Raw genomic sequence first — 18,074 nt, 5'->3', positions numbered from 1 at the left:
TATTGGCAGGTGGTCAAAAAAGTTAATTTCAAGGCCCTGCAGGGAGAGCAGGTGGTGACATAGGAGTGAGTGAGAAAAGGATCAAATATTGGTGGTTAAGACTGAATAATGACATCACAACTGTTAATTTAAAATGAGTTATTCCTGTAAACCTAGCTTCAAATGCCCCAAATTCTTTGCGGTGGCACTGTTCGGCCCTCAGCAAAATCGGGTAGTGAGGATTTTTTTTTTGTGGCCCTCTCTATCATCACCATGGGTTACGGCATGACAATATTTGTTCGGCCCCGGGCAACAATCTGGGTTTCTCATGTGGCCCCCCATGAAAAATAGTTGCCCACCCTTGGCCTAAGACGTGCTTTTCAAAGCTCTTAGCACAAAGTAATTGCGTGCTGCTGACGATAGGATAATGCCATCTATCCCCACATTTTAGTGCTGAAACGTTTGCTTTCGCATGTGGCACGCCTATGTCCAGTACAATTATAATGGCATGCGCTTATGCATGCCCCCAATTTACATTGCGCACGGCGTTAAACGAGCGCAAACGCTAAATTATCGCTTTTACGAAAATAGGGCCCTCTATGTTTTATAAATGTCGTAAAATAAATCGCCCACATAGCCCACCAACAGATACAAAAACATAAGCATATGTGTTTAATGTACAGACTTTTGAAACACGCATTTAAAGAAACGCAATTTGGCAATGAGGTCTCCCCGGAGTCATGGCCGGCCACATTTAGTCAGAGTCCGCCGAGACGCAGTGGCCACCCCGCTCCATTCGATATAGGCAGACTGAGCGGGCTGCGGGGGCACGATGGTTTTGTAGAACGGACAACTGCAAGCTACTTTATGATTGGATCCGCATCCTGACGTCAGGAGTGGGACAATCTTGGAGCCATAAGAACCGCCCAATTCAAATCCTTCCTCATGAAAAAGTGTAAACAGGGAAATGGCAATATTTAGGATTTGGGTTTAAGCTAATGTCTCAAACTTTGTGAGGATTACAATTAGTCACATAAGACCCTAAATTACATAGTTAGAAGGATTTTGTGGATTTCGGTTTCCAGGGTCTTTAAAACATTCTCAACTATCTGGGACCCTTTCTAGCCTGCCTTGATGAGGTTAGGGGTGATGAGTGACTCACCTGGCCGGTTTCTCATAGACCCCTTGCGTGGGTTCCCATGCACAATATCCCTTACAAGCACATAAGCACCTTATGTGGCTGGTAGCACCATGTTGCAATATTGAGTGTCAATAATATATGTATGTGTATGTTTTTTTCTCTTTTCTTTTCCTGTGTCTGAGCTTGTTTGTTTTGTCGTGTATTGCTCCAAAACATTTGAAAATAAAATGTTGGGGAAAAAACGAATGCTAATAACACTAACAGCATGACCCTAAGACAATCATTAATTGTAGTACATTTACAGTAATAGGCTAAATGCTAACACTAAATGTTAACTACAAAACTACAGCTAATACAATACTAACAGAGAGATTGGAGAGAGAGAGAGAGAGAGAGAGAGAGATTTGTAAATTGTTACAAAATCTGGCATTGCTCGTTTGAGTTCCATACTGTAGTTTAGTTCAGGCATAAAAAAACAACACTTTGAGCCAGCTGGCAGTAGAAAATACCTGTGTGCCTGTTATGCAACACATAGCTTGTAGTATACAGGGTAACCAACAAGGGTCATGCTGGAAAAGGGCCTGTAATGACATGGATTCACTCACTCAGCCAACCAGCAAAGCCAGCAAGTGGCAGCTTGGCCTTACATCCATAATGGTACTGACAATGAGGTAATGTGTGGTCAAACAGTGCCAGTCGACGTACACAGTTTTGGAGAGAGAATGCTAGATTACACAACGTGATATTTCCCCTGCTGCCTGATGTATGGTTGCCACAGTAACTTGAAATATCCACTAGTAATTGCCTAGAGACGTAGAGGCCCACCTTTGAAGCCTTCCTCGTCCACGATAATGGTGTAATCCTCCGGAGTCTCTGTCAAACTGAAAAACTTGCATCTGGAAAGGAGAGAGAGGAGAGTTCAGAGAGTGGTTACCGGTAGGGGTGGGAATCTCTAGACACCTGACGATTCGATTCCGATTCAGAGGGCTACGATTCGATTATAAAACGATTATTGATGCATCTCAATGCATCTTGAATCGATGCATCACTTTTTCCCCCAATACATTATTTATTTTTTCTCACTTTCTTTCTTTAGCCAGGCCCTATAACAGGGTTTGTCCACACAATTTGCAAGCCCATTTGGGGGACCATTTGGAAGCCCATTTGGTCCCACTCAGAAACCATAAGACCTGCCACTACCAAACTTGGTAGGTAGGTTCACAGTGTCACCTTTTACTATGGGTGAAAAAACTACACTTGTTGACCACTAGGTGGCGCTATAGTCAAGTCAAGTCAAGTTTATTTATATAGCCCTAATTCACAAGCATGTCTCAGAGGGCTTCACAGAAAATATATCTAGCTAATTCTAGCTGACACAACAGTAGCAAGAATATACAGAATAAAGATAACATTTGAACAATTGATAGAGAAATATAGAAAATATAGAAATGAAGGATAGAGCAGAGGAGAGAGCAGGAGAAGGGAGGAGAGCAGGGGGAATGTGAGAGAGTGATGGGGTGGGGAGGGAATGGGAAATGTTGGAGGGTATAGGAGGTGGGGAAGGAGCAAGAGGAGAGAGCAGGAGAGGAGAAAGGGGGGGGGAGCGGGGGGGGGGTGTGGGGGAGAAGAGAGCAGGGGGAGGGAGGAGGTGGGGAGAGAAAGGGAAATGTGGGAGAGGAGAGAGCGTATGGAAGAGTATGGGAGTATAGGGCAGTATGGGAGACTATATGGAGAGAACAGGGAGAGGAGGGCTAGCTGACACAACATTAACAAATTACAGTAGTAATAATAACACATCGAACAATTATATGATAGAGAAATATAGACACACATCTTGCAAACGGACATATGTCGATTTCTTAGCAACCAAACTATGCCTAATTTAATTGGCTGCAAGCCTTTAGTAGTGAGTCCCTTTGCCAAATAAACACATGTTCACATATAGAGCTTATGGGTGCCTCGCTTTAGGGAAGAATGGGTGCCATGCTTTAAATAGTGGCGGAATATTGGAGGGGATAGAATGGGTGCCATGCTTTGGAGTAGGATGTGTACTATGCTTTAGAGTAGTGGGGGAAGAGGAGAGAGCAGGAGAGTGGAGGAGGGAGGGAGAGCGGGGGGATGTGGGGGAGGAGAGGGCAGGGAGAGGGAGGAGGTGGGGAGAAAATGGGAAATGTGGGGGAGGAGAGAACAGAGAAGGAGAGGTGGGAGGGTGCAGGGGAGGGAGAGCAGGGGGAATGTGAGAGAGGGGAGAGCAGGAAGTGGCAGGGAATGGGGAAAAATTGGGGAGAAGGAGAAGGAGCAGAGGGGAGAAAGAGGAGAGAGCAAGAGAAGGGAGGGGGGAGAGCGGTGGGATGTGGGGGAGGAAAGAGCATGGAAAGAGAGGAGGTGGGGGGGAATGGGAAATGTGGGAGAGGAGAGAACAGGAAGGGAGAAGAGGGGAAGGAGCGGGGGAAGGGGGAAAGAGAAAGAGGGGGGGGGGGAAGATCAGACAAACTGACTACTCTAGACATTAACCAGAGCTAACTGGGACATAGGGGATCTACCTAATCTACAGCCTAGTTTGGCTATAACAGCCCTCTTTACGTTTTGGTCCATAACTTTTGAACCGTAGCATCTACAATCAAAATTCTTTTTTCCCCGCCCATTTCCGTCTAACTAGATTTTCCAACATTTTGAATTGTCCCCAAAAGCGTTTTTTCAAATTTAAATCCAGACAAGGACTCTTAACTCATTCATCGCCAAAGACGTCTTTGACGTGTTATCAGGAATAGCCCTCCCCGCCAATGACGTGTTTGACGTGTTTTTGTTTTTATTAGTGCAGCGCGTAGTTCAAAGACTTCCCCAGCCTGTGACATGGTATCAGGTCCCTGCCCTCAAAGACAAGCCGACAACACGTGAACAAACACATACCGCAGCTGTTGTTTTGAAATGAGCAGGAGGAAAAACAGAAAACAGAGAAACGCGCTTCCTTGTGCAGAGAGGAGAAACGCCATTGAAACGCCCCTCGGCGCGCTGCACGAGCTGGTCGGCTTGCTGCAGGGCAGCGGGCATGGATCAGTTGTTCGCGGTAGTCAAACCCGTGACCAACATGATCGATCCTGGTCCAGACAAGACGGAGTCACAACTTTGTGAGGAGGAGAACAGCAGCCTCGCCACAGAAATTGCTTTCCACAGAGCCAAGCAGCACGGCCACTTTCCTGTCGAGGGCGAGGAAGACTGGACTCCAATGCGACAGGACCGGGATGGATGATCTCGCGGTAAGGAGTGTGTGTGTGTGTGTGTGTGTGTGTGTGTGTGTGTGTGTGTGTGTGTGTGTGTGTGAGAGAGACTACACTGATCTCTGCATTCTATGATCGTATAGTTTACTGAGACACTAGTACACTACACTGTCTCTGTACTAAATGTGATTATATAGTTTACTGAGGATATGTTGCTTTTATTTCAGATGAGGAGCCGATTGTGAGCCCACATCTCAGAATGAGGTCAGGACGGTCAGGACGGTCATTTAGGTCTGCTAAATGACGAAATGTAATGTAATGTAAAGAGACACACATGGGCCCGCGCACACACACACACATTCACACTCACTCACACTGAGTAAACTGTATTGTTGAATGTAAAAAAAGCACTTCATGTATATATATATACAGTATATATATATATTTATTTATTTTTGTCATTTGTGTCATAACGAATAATATTTACATGTCTGATGTCAATACAGTTCAAAATAAAAGAATTGAGAGCGAGTTCTGCCTGAGATTGTGTCCTTTACAAAAATGCAATTTTCTGCAATTTCTCTTCTCAGAGAGACCTTTTTGGTGAAAACAGGGTGTATATAAATGGCTATAAGTAGAGTACAGAACATGCTAAAAGCTCACTTTTTTTTCTGGTGAACCCAGAGACGTACATCTTCATTTTGAGGTATTGCAAATCACTTTGGTGCTAATAGATAATAATTTACTGTGGGTCTTGAAAGATGACCAACAATTATGAAAATCTTTGGCCTGTGCTAAATATTGGCAGTCCTAAACTGGCCATGAATGAGTTAACAGGCATTTCTAGGGAAATAGCTGTCTCTCTTGGAATTTAATTCAGCACTGTAGTTTTAGTATTGTGGTCGACCTCCAAAATATAATGGAAATTAGTCCGTGTTGAATGCTATTGTAACCCCTTTTATAATCACGGGTCATGTCATTAAAAACACTACTTTATGACTCAATATGGCAATCTTTAACAGTGCCAGTCCCAACACACAAAGAGAGTGGCCTTATGTCTAGATCAACAATGTAATAGCAAATTAATAGAGGGACATTAAGCTTCATCTAGCTATGTATCTACTTAGCCACTTAGCCAGCATCACTCACATCATTCATATTCAGTATGCATGCAAGGAACTTCACAAGGAGCCTCTAAATTACTCTATATTAACAAGTATTGCACTGTAATGCCATTGACATCCTCACAAAAACAATCACAGCAAATTATGTTAGTGATAAGGGACTGATACATAAAATAAAGTTGATTTATTATGAGCATAATCTCATAATATTCCAAAGCAAAACCGTGCCACGCAGCTGATTTAGTTTGAGAGTTATTGATGTGAGTTAATGAGTTTGAATTAGGCTAGTCCTGTGGGCGATGCCATCCGGCGGATACATTCATACATTTCAGTGTTTAGACTCTAGAGCACTGATATGCAAAAGAGGCTCCATGGGTAGTTGTGGCTCTTTTAAAGGATGGCTTTACCAATAATCAACCAACTTTGTATCATATATAATCTTGGTAATATAAGCACATGGGCAGGGTTTACCTTCTCGCTCTGTTTACCTCAGAGAGAAAAATCCTCCTGCAGAAACGCGGCCCCGCCAGCTGCAGCTCCCAGACAAACTCAACACCATCTACACAAGATTTGTACAGTACACAATAGAGCTGCAACTATCGATTCTTTTAGTAATCGAGTATTCTACCGAATAATCCATCGATTAATCGAGTAATCGGATAAGAACCCTTTTTTGTGTTTTCAAAGGCTTATCGTAAATATACACCAAAAAATAAGATAAATCTCTTCAAATAAACAACTACATTAGTTTCTTTCTTAGAAAAAACAACATTTTTATTTTTAAATTGCATAGAACTGGCAGTGGCACCATTCATCTTTTCAACCTGACGTTTGAGTTCTTCCAGTGTACAGCAACCGTTAAATAATATGAATGAATGGCTTACTAGCTAGTTTACATCCTTCATTTACCTTACAGCTGCATGACACACACACTCTTTCTCTCTCACACACACACACTCACTCTCTCTTTCTCTCTCACACACCAACAGGCTAGTGTGATCACACACACACACACACACACACACACACACACAAAACGCTGTTAAATTAGCCGCTAACGTTAATAGGTTGAGCTTTGTATTTCTCACAGAAAACGGTCCAAACTTCTCAGAGAGAGCGGTCAGTATTCACTAAAGCCTTCATATCTCAGGCTCTGTAGTACATAGAAACATAAAATAAAAAGCATTTGAGAGCTTAACCCTTTGGCTTTTCGTATTATATTTGCTCTAATGTTAATTTAAAAAAAAAGATCTTTAACCCAAAAAAATAAAAATAAAAAGATTCTAATGCATTTTAAGAAATGTTAATAAAGATTACGGCAAATGTAACCCTTCCAAATAAAAAGCCACGGGTTTAAGCTGTCAAATGCTTTTTATTTCATGTTGATAGCTACTATACAGGCTGAGGAAATACGTTCTGTTAAACCCTTGACAACTACTGCAGCAACGTTAGCGTTAACGCTAACGTTAACGATCTCTGTTTTGCAGTCGTTGTGAAGACAGTGAAAAGCCCCGTTATCTAACAACTACAACGGCAGTGAAACAACTTATCCAGCTAACGCTAGCTAATTAAATAACGTTACCTGATGTTGTAGTCGATGCCTCTCTCAACGTTACAGCTGAGGAGGGTGCTGCTAACGTTACCTGCGGTGCGCTGCCTGCTTCATTCACCCTCAGCCTATCTAGTAATACGTTACAGTCTTCAGCATTTAGCTACTGTAAATATATCTTGTGTTTGACCATGCTTCCTCAAGTTTGAGGTGTTTCCCTGGCCAGCTTTGCAATTCACATCACAAATGTTGCAACCAGTGTTGTCTGAGTCTATCTTGGGAAAGTGTAGCCACATTTTCGGGTGGACCCGTTTCTTGATGTTTTCAGGTAGAGTGAAGTACTGACGTAACGCGCTCTCGCGTGTTGCCTTAAGGTTCCGTCGGAATTTATATTTTACCCACTCTCTTCTATTACTCAGATGCGTGTCGAGGCGAATCATTTTGGCCTCGATCAATTTAATTATTCGAGTTATTCGAGGTACTCGAGGAATCGTGACAGCTCTAGTACACAATCAACCTGGCCAAACTCATCAATAAGCTACTGGATATGAACACTGACTCCTGCATCTGCCACTGGATCCACAGCTTCCTCTCTAACAGACAACAGAAGGTAAAAATCAACATCACATCTCACTCTCTGTACCTCAGCACAGGAGCCCCCCAAGGCTGCGTCCTTTCATCCTGGCTATTCTCTCTATACACCAACCTGCTCATATCCCACTACAACTCCGTCAACTATGGGTGCACCGATCACATTTTTTGCCACCGATCACCGATTGCCGATCACCTATGAGAAATATCTGCCCAACCGATCATCGACCACCGATTACCGATATATATGTATATATATATATATATATATTTATTTATTAAGCAGCTATAGCAGTCTATTATAGAACAGTTTCCATTTTACATATAGGCCTACATTTCATGCATCAAATTGAAAGTGCAGCACATTTTCTTTTTTTCTCTACATCAATATTTTATACTGTGTAGGCTAAAGGAAACCGCCAACATGATTTTTTGTGTGTGAGATAATTGGAGCACAAGACTGTGTTGAACTAAATGGCTAGTAGTTCAGTCCAGTTCCCTCAGTTCAGTTTATAAAGGAACAAAAGCATTCCACTTCGGGATTTGCATGTTACCAGTTCAATGCAGTTCAGTTCACTCAACAAAAATACTCCATCTGGGATTTCCCTGTTACACAAGAAAAACAAGGCCAGGTCGAAACCTGGCATACGGCCGGTGCATGGGATCACCCATGCATACCCATACACATTTTAACAATCAACAGAACACATATAAGCCGTCATCTGATTTTCCACCTTTTTTCCCTGTTTGTGTTTAGGGATGCAGGATAAAGATTTTTTTTTTTTAAATAAATGCTGCAGCTGCACACTTACTGTTTAAACTTGAATTATAATTGTTGTTTTTCTTTGTTGTTTGATGTGAATTTATGGCTTTTTGGCACCTATATGTAACCTTTTAAGGTTGAGATAATTGTATTATCATATGGTCCAAATATTTCAGTAAAGCACTTGAAACACTTGAAATATTCTTACTTGAGTGGTATCATTCTACTTGAAATGATGGTAAAATGTATTATTTTTAGTAAAATAACATGTCACGTGTGCAATGCAATATTTGTAATGGAATCATTATGGGACACGGCTAAGAGCCAAACTTAGCCATAGTTCCATAATGATTCCATTTGCATTGCACACGTGCTACACTATGCTAGCTAACGCTGTGCCAGGTATTAGCCGTGTCCCATAAAGATTCCATTACAAAACACGTTAACGTTAACGTTAGCCAAACGTTTTTTTGGTTACACAATGCATTGCCAGCTATCTCAAAAACTAATGTGACAGGATAAGGTCCGTTTGATATGTTGTTAAACGTGTTATTTTACACCGTTTGAAAGAATGAACCCACCTTGAATTCTTTGAACAGGTCTGCCATAAAAAGTTGAATGGAGGCTAAGTAAGCAGCAGAAGCACTATTGTTTTTGTTTTAAATACTTGAGGGCTACATGCCACTGGTGTTGCACTGTCTGCACTCACTGCCATACAGAGTTGAATGTAAGAAGTAAGCAGAAGCACATTGTTTTGTTTTAAAGGCTACATGCCATTTGTTCATTGGAAATGGTTGCATACTTTAATAAAGGAGATCTCACCGCTGTTTACATGCTTTTCCGATCGGCTAACACGCTAGTTATAGCCTACTTAGCTCAGCTGTTAGCTACTTATCTTAGCTCTCTGCCTTGCGGTAAGATGTTCATGTTCCTTACGCATAACATTCATGTATATTTGCTAGAAGGGGAGACGTCTCCCGCTACTGTTGATGTCCAGAGACACTGGGAAATGTGTGTTTGTTTATTTGTTGCGTCGCGTGTAACGTTAACATGGGCGCGGACCCTCTGCGGCCGTGAGCGACTGTCAAGCTAAACAAGATCAGATCAGGGCAGACAGGAAGTCCGAAACCGGACATTCGTCAAATAAAACAAATTTCAAAGTAAAAGCCCATCTTGATGAAAGGGTGCCAGGAAGGTAGAGCCATATGAAATCCGTTTTAATTTTTTCCAAATTCCATTTAATTTTTTCCTGAATTCCGTTTTTTCCGTTTTAATTGTTCTGAATTCTGTGTTTTGCTTTTTACGCTCATTTTACCATCAGAAATAGTGTCTAATATGTGGGGATGAATAAATGTCCACAATTTAATAAGATATAACAATCAGTTTACACAACAATGCACCATTTTTAACAAGTGATTCAAGTCAGAAATACAGTAGATGACTGTACAAAACATTCTATATCATTTTTATGTTTCTGAAGTGTTTTTAAGCTTCTCATTGTGTGCTTCAAGTAAAGAAAAAACAACTGTGAACAAAACTTACTTCAAACAACAGAAAATGCTTCAAATACTATTTTATTTTGAAAGTTATAACAGGAAGTGGTGGTGTTTATCTTTGCTAACTTGAACGTCTTAACGTGAGTAATACTCACGGAGTATTAGAGCAAGAAGAAATTGTGTAAAAACGGCATGTGTCAACTGAATAAGAAGACACAGCCACAATTGAAACTTTTCCAGCTTCATCATGTGCAAAAGTGGATATTTCGTCTTTCATTCCCTGTTGCCATCTAGACTACGGTCGGAAGGCTTTGACTGAAGGCAAGTAACATCAACAACACTTCACGCACACTTCAGACAGGGTTCTTTCTGCACGTTGTCCGAAGCTGGAATGCTTGGAATGCGCTTGTTAATGCGCTCGTTAAAGTTACGTTACGTTACTGCATAGTCCACTGAGGGCAGTCAGCTGTGTGTTTGGAAGAGAGTGAGAGATGCTTGTGGGTGACATCACCTTATTGATGTCACCTTAAGGTAGTCCAATCCTGTTTTTTACAGCTTAGAAACATAGCCAAAATCAGAGCCTTCCTGTCAAAAACGGACCTTGAAAAAGTCATCCATGCATTCATCTCCTCACGACTAGACTACTGCAATTCTCTATATTCTGGACTCAGCCAAAAATCAATTTCCCGTCTCCAGCTGATACAAAATGCAGCAGCCAGACTTTTAACAAACGCCAAGAGACAAGATCATATTACACCCATCCTCGCCTCCCTTCACTGGCTTCCTGTTAAGTATAGATGTGATTTTAAGATTTTACTGGTTACTTTTAAAGCACTACATGGCCTTGCTCCTACTTACATTTTAAATTTATTATCACCTTATGAGCCTAGCCGCTGCCTGCGTTCCTCTAGTCTGACTCTTTTAAATGTTCCGAAAACCCGCCTCGCTACCAAAGGAGACCGGGCATTTGCTGTTCGAGCCCCGCGGCTATGGAACTCCCTTCCTGAGGACGTTAGGCTAGCAAATTCAGTAAATTGTTTTAAATCACTTCTTAAAACTCACTTTTACAGGAACGCCTTCTCTTAAACATTTACAGCATTTGTCGTTGTTTTTATTTATTTGATTTGTATTATTTTAATGATTCTATTTTATACTGTGTTTTATTTTGGTGTTTTATACTATTTTATACATTATTTTTACCTGTGAGTATGTATTATCTTGTACCATGTTTTGTGAAGCACTTTGTAACTTTGTTTTGAAAAGCGCTATACAAATAAAGATTACTTACTTACTTATTAACATTATATATTGAATTTCAGCCCAATTATGGCAAATTCTGCAGTATTCCACGTTTTACAGTAGATTCCATTTTTATTGGTCAATTCCGCGATTCCGTCCGCGATTCCGTTAACGCGGATTTCATATGGCTCTACAGGAAGGGTGCCAGGAGTCGTGTATGCAGCGATTGGGACACACGTGCTCCTATAGGCCAGTGCAAGCACCGGCCTAATAACTTCGACCCAAGGAAACAATTTTATCGATTTATAAGCTAAAGCGGCTAAAGCTAACTGGAGCTATTAACGTTACGAGGATACATGCAAATATGGATCAAACACAGACTTAACAGCATGCAAATGCCTCGGTAGGCGGAAGGACTGGAGGTAACTTCTCTGCTGAGTCTGCTCTAATCACCAGCTGATTTGTGTGATTCTAAGACGCAAGGGGTGTGTTGACAGTCTGGTGTGGTGTGTGGAGGTGAGTACTGACGAAAGCAAAGGGTGTGCTTTGCAACACAATGATATAAACGTTAGAGCACAATATGAAAGTTAAACGATAGACATTGAAGACATGAAAATGGGCTGCCTCATGTTTCTCACATGCAGCATGATCGGCTATGCAATCGGCGACAATAAAGAAATATCTGCAATCAGCAGATCGCATATTTGAGGTCAAAATCGGCCGATACAGATTGCGTGCCGATCGATCTGTGCACCCCTACCGTCAACATCTACAAATATGCAGACGATACAACCATCATAGGCCTCATCACAGACAATAATGAAACTGAATACCGTGCACAGATCAACCAAACAGTTACCTGGTGCACAGACAATAACCTCCTACTCAACTCATCCAAAACCCAAGAACTCATCGACTTCAGACGCCAGCCACACCCCAAAACGCCCATCCTTATCTCCGACAAACCAATAAGCACCACGGACTCATTAAAATTTCTTGGCACTCACATAAGCAATAACCTCAAATGGAAACCAACACAGATCACATCTACAAAAAAGCCAATCAGAGACTCTTCTTCCTCCGTCAGCTCAAAAAATTCACAATAACAAAACATCTCCTGCTCCGGTTCTACCTGGCCATCATACAAAGCATCCTCACCTTCTCCATAACAGTTTGGTACAGCAGTCTGGACACTCACTCCAAAAACAAACTAAAGTCATTAAGGCTCATTAAGGCTCTCCATGCAATTCTCCCTGCATTCTCAAGCAGAACTTCCACAGCTCTGTTGTGACATAAAATGTGTCACAACTAGGGATGCACCGATTGCCATTTTCTTGGCCGATTCCGATTTCCGATTTTTTAATAGTCTGACTTGCCGATACCGATTTTTGCCGATTCCGATTTTTTTTTCTAAAAACAACAATTGACAGCTTACACAAACGTTTTTGTAACTTTGTTTGAAAATTAAGATTCATAGAACAATTCTTACATCTAATGGGGATCCAAATAATCTTATCTTATCTTATCATTTGCATGAAGTAGGACCATCTCACTCAAACACATCTCAAAATAAAAGTGTTCCAGGTTAGGCTACTGGACAGAGCTTTTTTGTGCAAATACAATGAATACAACAATTAAATTAAATCCAATAGCCTATATCCCACAGCTATCATGCATTTACTTTTCCAAAAGAAAACAGGTGCAACAGAACATCAAAATGATCCATGGACAAGGAGTTTATAGCCTGGCTCCAGACCAGTCCTCTTGAGTAGAGGGGAAATGAGTTTATGAGTTACAGTAACGATCTTCAGTCTGAATATCAGGCGGAGTTTACACACAGTCCGAAGTTTGGTATGCGTATTTTTATCTGCCATCCGAAAAAATATCGTCACGCACAGAAATCCTTGCACACTTGTGAGTCCGATGCATTTTTATTATTATGTCCGTCGTTCTATTTGCAATACGAAACAAATAGTCTCTCCTGTATCTACGTTACAACATGACTGACAGGCTGAGGCACCAGCGCTGATGTGGAATGGAAAAGGCAGGTCGGAGAATGGTGGACACAATGCTCGCGTTCACCTCGCCAAGTCGGCTGTGCACTGTGGCCGGGTGCAGCAGCACTGCTTCCCGGGTAGAGAGAGCAGAGAGAGGGGGGCCAGTGAGGTGAAGCGAGCCGCTCAGACTTGACTCCAGCCGAGCGGGACTCGGCCGCATCTCTGTCTCCACGGCTTATTTTCGACTTGCATGTGTGACAAACTGCGAGATTTGTCTACTTCACTGACGGTGAAAAAAATCCACAACGAGGAAGGTATGCTGGCGTGTGTGGTGTGGTGGCTGGGTGCCTGTCTCGGTGCTTTGGGGTGCGCGCACGTCATGTGGAAATCGGCTCACAGAATCGGCTATTTAGAGTGACCGGCGCAGATCACCGATCGAGGCCGATCACGTGAAAATCGGCCATTTCCGGTCACGTGCCGATCGATCGGTGCATCCCTAGTCACAACGGAGCGCTTTGCCAGAGGAGGAAATGGGAGATCTCCGTGAGCAAAACAAAGAGTACTGTTCAATGTTCAAAAAGGTTGATAAACTCACTGAAATCATTTCTCCAAGGCTGCACGTTTGCCAACTTTGGTTGATCATGTATTTACCATGTTTTTCAAAGCACTGTAATTACGGTACCACGGTAATCATGGTAACACGGTAATCAGGGTACCACGGTTTTAATGATAATCCAAATTTGAAACGGTATGGTTATCGCAAGGAATTTTATCACGGTTATCATTAAAAACGGTTATCGTTACATCCCTACTAATGAGTTAGCATCATGCATACCAAATGAAAAAGATAATGTATAATAGGGATGTCGACGGTTAACCGCCGACAACGTCATTGGTCGGTTAAGCATGTCGGTCAAATGGTTAATTTGCATATTAAATTGGCATACAACGTGTTGCCAATATGGTGTTTTTTTTCCTCCTTCGCTGTAAGCAATGTTAACTCATTGAGTGCCATGGACGAGTATGTTCGTCAATTGGTTTGGTAACGTAGAGTGCCAAGGACGAGTATGTTCGTCAATTGCGTTTTTTGACGGTGGGACGTGCATCAAATCAGATCCATCTCCTGTGAAAGTATGGTGGCTGTTGAATGTGTAAAAGCTATTTTAGGGACCCATTAGGTGGCGACAGTGCTCTCCAGATTACAGAAAGGCGAGGAAAAAACAGAGAAGAAGTCGTTGGGGAAACGGAAATCGCATCGCATCCGTATGCATCGATATGCATGAAGCATAACGTTAGCTGTGCCTGCAGCAGCCAATCTGCTGCCACAATTGAGCACCTCCGTGTCCGCTGCGATAGCCCATCCGCATGATTTTGTTATTAGTTGTTATTATTCTCAACTGGAAGCATGGGAGCCGGTGACAAATACACGCGGAACGCTGTAAAAAAGCTGGATGTAGCAGACTTTTCAGTGCAGAGCAAACGCAGCAGAAAGCCCCAGAGACACTCCCACACGGAGGAGGAGTGTGCAGTTGAGGGGGAGGGGGGGGGGGGGGGCACGCAGAGCAGCATACAACACTGACCCAGACAGACCCAGACAGCAGGACAGGATTGGCAAACGCAAGCTAGAATATCTGATGCCCACCAGCAGTAAATCAAGACCAGCAAGAAGCTGCAACCAGCAGCGCACGCAGGGGCCAGCGCTGCTGGTTGCAGCTAAAAAATATTGTTTTGCCAAACAAAATTCCTTGGTTTTCGCTGTTCTATAGAAGGAAATTATTTTTGAGGTGTGACTACATCAGAAAATATTAGCTTCAGTCAGTGATGTGCATGAAATGTTTAATATCACAAAAGGCTCATTATCTCAGCTTCTAGAAAAAAACGGCTGTTTTTGGTTAAATCAAGCTATCTTCTCCGGCTGATAACTAAAGAACGGAAAATGATATCAATAAACCTGTTTTTGCTGATGATAGAAGAGAGTCTCATCGTTCTTTTTGCGTGTTCGGTGTTTACATAGTAATATCACACAATATTCTGTGGGCCTCGAGAAATCACTGAAAATGCTCTGAAACTCTGGCACTGGGAGCGTCCATTCTCCAAAAGTGGCTGGCACTCAATGAGTTAACAAGTAGTTACTGTTGCAGCAGGATATAGGAATTAAAAGCTCCTGCCAGAACAACATTCATTTAGAGAAAGGCTTTTCCAAATGTTTGAGAGAAAAGCAGTGTGCATTGTCTGTCTCTCTCACTGTCCGCTCCACACATGCGCCACAGCCCCGCCCCCCTCTGCTTTGAGCAGACAGGAGAAGTGCGATACATTTCTCCCCTGACGCCCTGCCTGCCCTGTGCAGACTACAGCCAGCGAGTCACTCATGCTGCTTCTGTGTTCCAGCCGCTGTCATGAAACGGGTTTTCAGTTTGGTCAGGACAGGAGCGCATGGCCTGAAAATCTACACCTTGCTCACCTCACAGCCTTCAGCGTGCACTGCGCACGTCCGTGTCTGGAGTCAAACCTGATGGAACGTGCACATTACTTTTTCTTCACTGGTTCATTCGGTTTCACTCTCTCTCCCTCCCTCTCTGCATGTTCATCATGCACACGCATGCATACGCTCGCACTCAATGATCAAACAGTAGTTTTTTACCATGTTACAAAAATGCAGACATGCGTCTAATTGACGATTGAAAAGTAACAATTAACGTTAGTCTTTACTGTCCAACACAGAGCAGTTCGGAGAAATTGTTTCACAACGAGAGACGGATTGTTTGTAGACTGCATTCATTGACACTTTCAAAGCCGGTGTGAAAGCAGCTACTGACAGCTGCATGCGGACTCGTCTTCATAATGACTGTTGTGGAGCCCTGCAAGAGCATAGCCCTCGTTGCGTGCGTGAAGACAGAGGGAGAAGGAGTGAGACCAAAAGCAGGTATTATATATTGCTAAAAGTAGAAGATACTGTAGTGATGCACGCTTTGTCAGTGCGCCCTGCAGCCTGGGCTGTCTTCCGCTCAAACAGTACTTCACGGGGCGGCTGCGTGTCAATTGACGTGCCCTTAATATGCAATGCATGCAGCTCTAAGCAGTATAGCCTATCGGAGGAATGTTTTTGTTTAGATGGCTGGAGGATTCAACTTGTCTTTTCGTTTTGTTAATGTGTTTTCTTCTGCTTGTAGATGTAAAAAATAAACGCTTTCTAATGAAAAAAAAACAAACATTTGTTGTGGTAAGGGTTTAATGGGGCACAGACAGTCAAAATGCGCATTTTAATCTTCTCGGTTAACCGACAATTGTCGGCTAATGAGGGTCGGTTGTCGGTCAAAGAAAATTATGATTTTCGACATCCCTAATGTATAACCTGAAGAGTAAACCTGGAAAGTTTGAGAAGATTTGGGTGGTTTTCTAACAATTCTGGATATAGAGTCCACAACATAATGCTCCTTTCAAACCCAAGCAAGTTCTGTTTCTGACTGGCATATGACGACCAGACATGTTTGTTTTATTATGATGTTTGTATTATGGGTGTCAAAAATAATCGATTATAAGATGCATCGCGATGCGGACGTGCACGATTCTGCATCGATTCACAAATGTCAAAAATCGATTATTAAAATTTTTTTTATAATCAAATAAAATATAATGGAAGTACATGCAGTTGTTTATTTTAATTATGGATCATAATACAATGCAATTCCAAATGCACTTTTATTTTAAAAGTAGCCACACAGTGAGAAAAAAGAAAGTGAGAAAAAATAAATCCTGTATTGCGGAAAAAAGTGATGCATCGATTTAACATGCATCGAGATGCATCGAGATGCATCGATAATCGTAGTTGAATCGAATCGTAGCCCTCTGAATCGTAATCGAATCGAATCGTGAGGCCAGTGAAGATTCACAGCCCTAGTTTGTATGTTCGTTTTCCCTCCTCTTTCTTGCACTGTTTTTATTTATCAACATTTTCTTTCTCTTTGAAAAGGCACATACTCCGTGTACTGTACTGAAAGCATTTATGGGCGGACCTGTAGGGGTCGGTGGGTGTTCATAGGTGGGAACAGGGGGACAGATTAGGGGGGTGAGATAGTTACCCCCTAGGGGGGTAGGTGTTGGTTAGGAGGGAGGGGGGAGGGTCGGGTTGATCTGGTACTATCCTGCCATTCTATTGGTCAACATGGTCCCTGACCCAGGGATCATGTGAAACTATCCTGCCATTCTATTGGTTGTGGATTTCTGACAGGATTGTTGCACAAAAAATCCAAGAGAACAGAAGAGATCCAAGAGCAGAAGTTTCAAGAGCATACAGAAGCAGTTTGAAGGGGGAAGGGAGGACATTTGAATGCAAGCACAGAGTTTGAGGGGCTATTTAGGAGTGAGTGCAGGAATCTGTCCAAAAATAAAAGTTTTGAGTGTGAGCATATACAGTTTGAGGAAAAGCAGAGCAAATTTAAGCACACGTGGGGGCTATTTGAGTCGAAGGGCCGGGTTACTTACAAAATCTGAACGTGAAATCTATAAATCATGCTCTCAAATTGCTTGAACAAGCTCTTGCATTTAGAAAGGCATCTACTTCCATATTTGTGGGCATTCCCACACAAACCTACTGTATCTATGCCGAATCTGAGGCCTTGTGTTGTCAAGGTTTCATTTGTATAATTTTGTGTCCTTTTCATCACCGTTCATAACAAGAGCAGGTGTGTGTGTGTGTGTGTTTATTTTAATTTTTTCAACTCTTGTTAATTAATTTACATCCTCCCCAATCCTATTTAGAATGGACCTGGGATGACGGGAGGTAACAGGCTGTCTTCATTGTTTTAATTTCCTCTCAGTAAAACAATATACACATTTTAAAAGTGTGGAAGAAATTCTGCACATTTATTTGCCGATACAAATAAAATCTCCTGCGACCTACCTGTAGGTCCTGACTGTTTTTGGGAAACACTGGTCTAGATAATCAGTGACTTGGCCACATATGACATTGGCGACATT

The 18,074-nt window shown here is 42.3% G+C and overlaps 1 protein-coding gene across 1 annotated transcript in view; it reads right to left on the bottom strand.

The window, feature by feature from the left end:
• castor2 (cytosolic arginine sensor for mTORC1 subunit 2) overlaps positions 1–18,074 on the bottom strand; it is a 102,073-nt gene that overhangs the window by 42,092 nt on the left and 41,907 nt on the right. The window contains exon 2 of the mRNA XM_083639927.1: positions 1,946–2,016. Within this exon, the coding sequence (XP_083496053.1) occupies positions 1,946–2,016 (71 nt within the window). The remainder of the gene's footprint in view (positions 1–1,945; positions 2,017–18,074) is intronic.

The sequence above is a fragment of the Poromitra crassiceps genome, assembly GCF_964638095.1.
Source record: "Poromitra crassiceps genome assembly, chromosome: 1".
Taxonomy (NCBI): domain Eukaryota; kingdom Metazoa; phylum Chordata; class Actinopteri; order Beryciformes; family Melamphaidae; genus Poromitra; species Poromitra crassiceps.
Note: the sequence above shows the minus strand (reverse complement) of the source record. Positions and strands in the feature narration are given on the sequence as shown.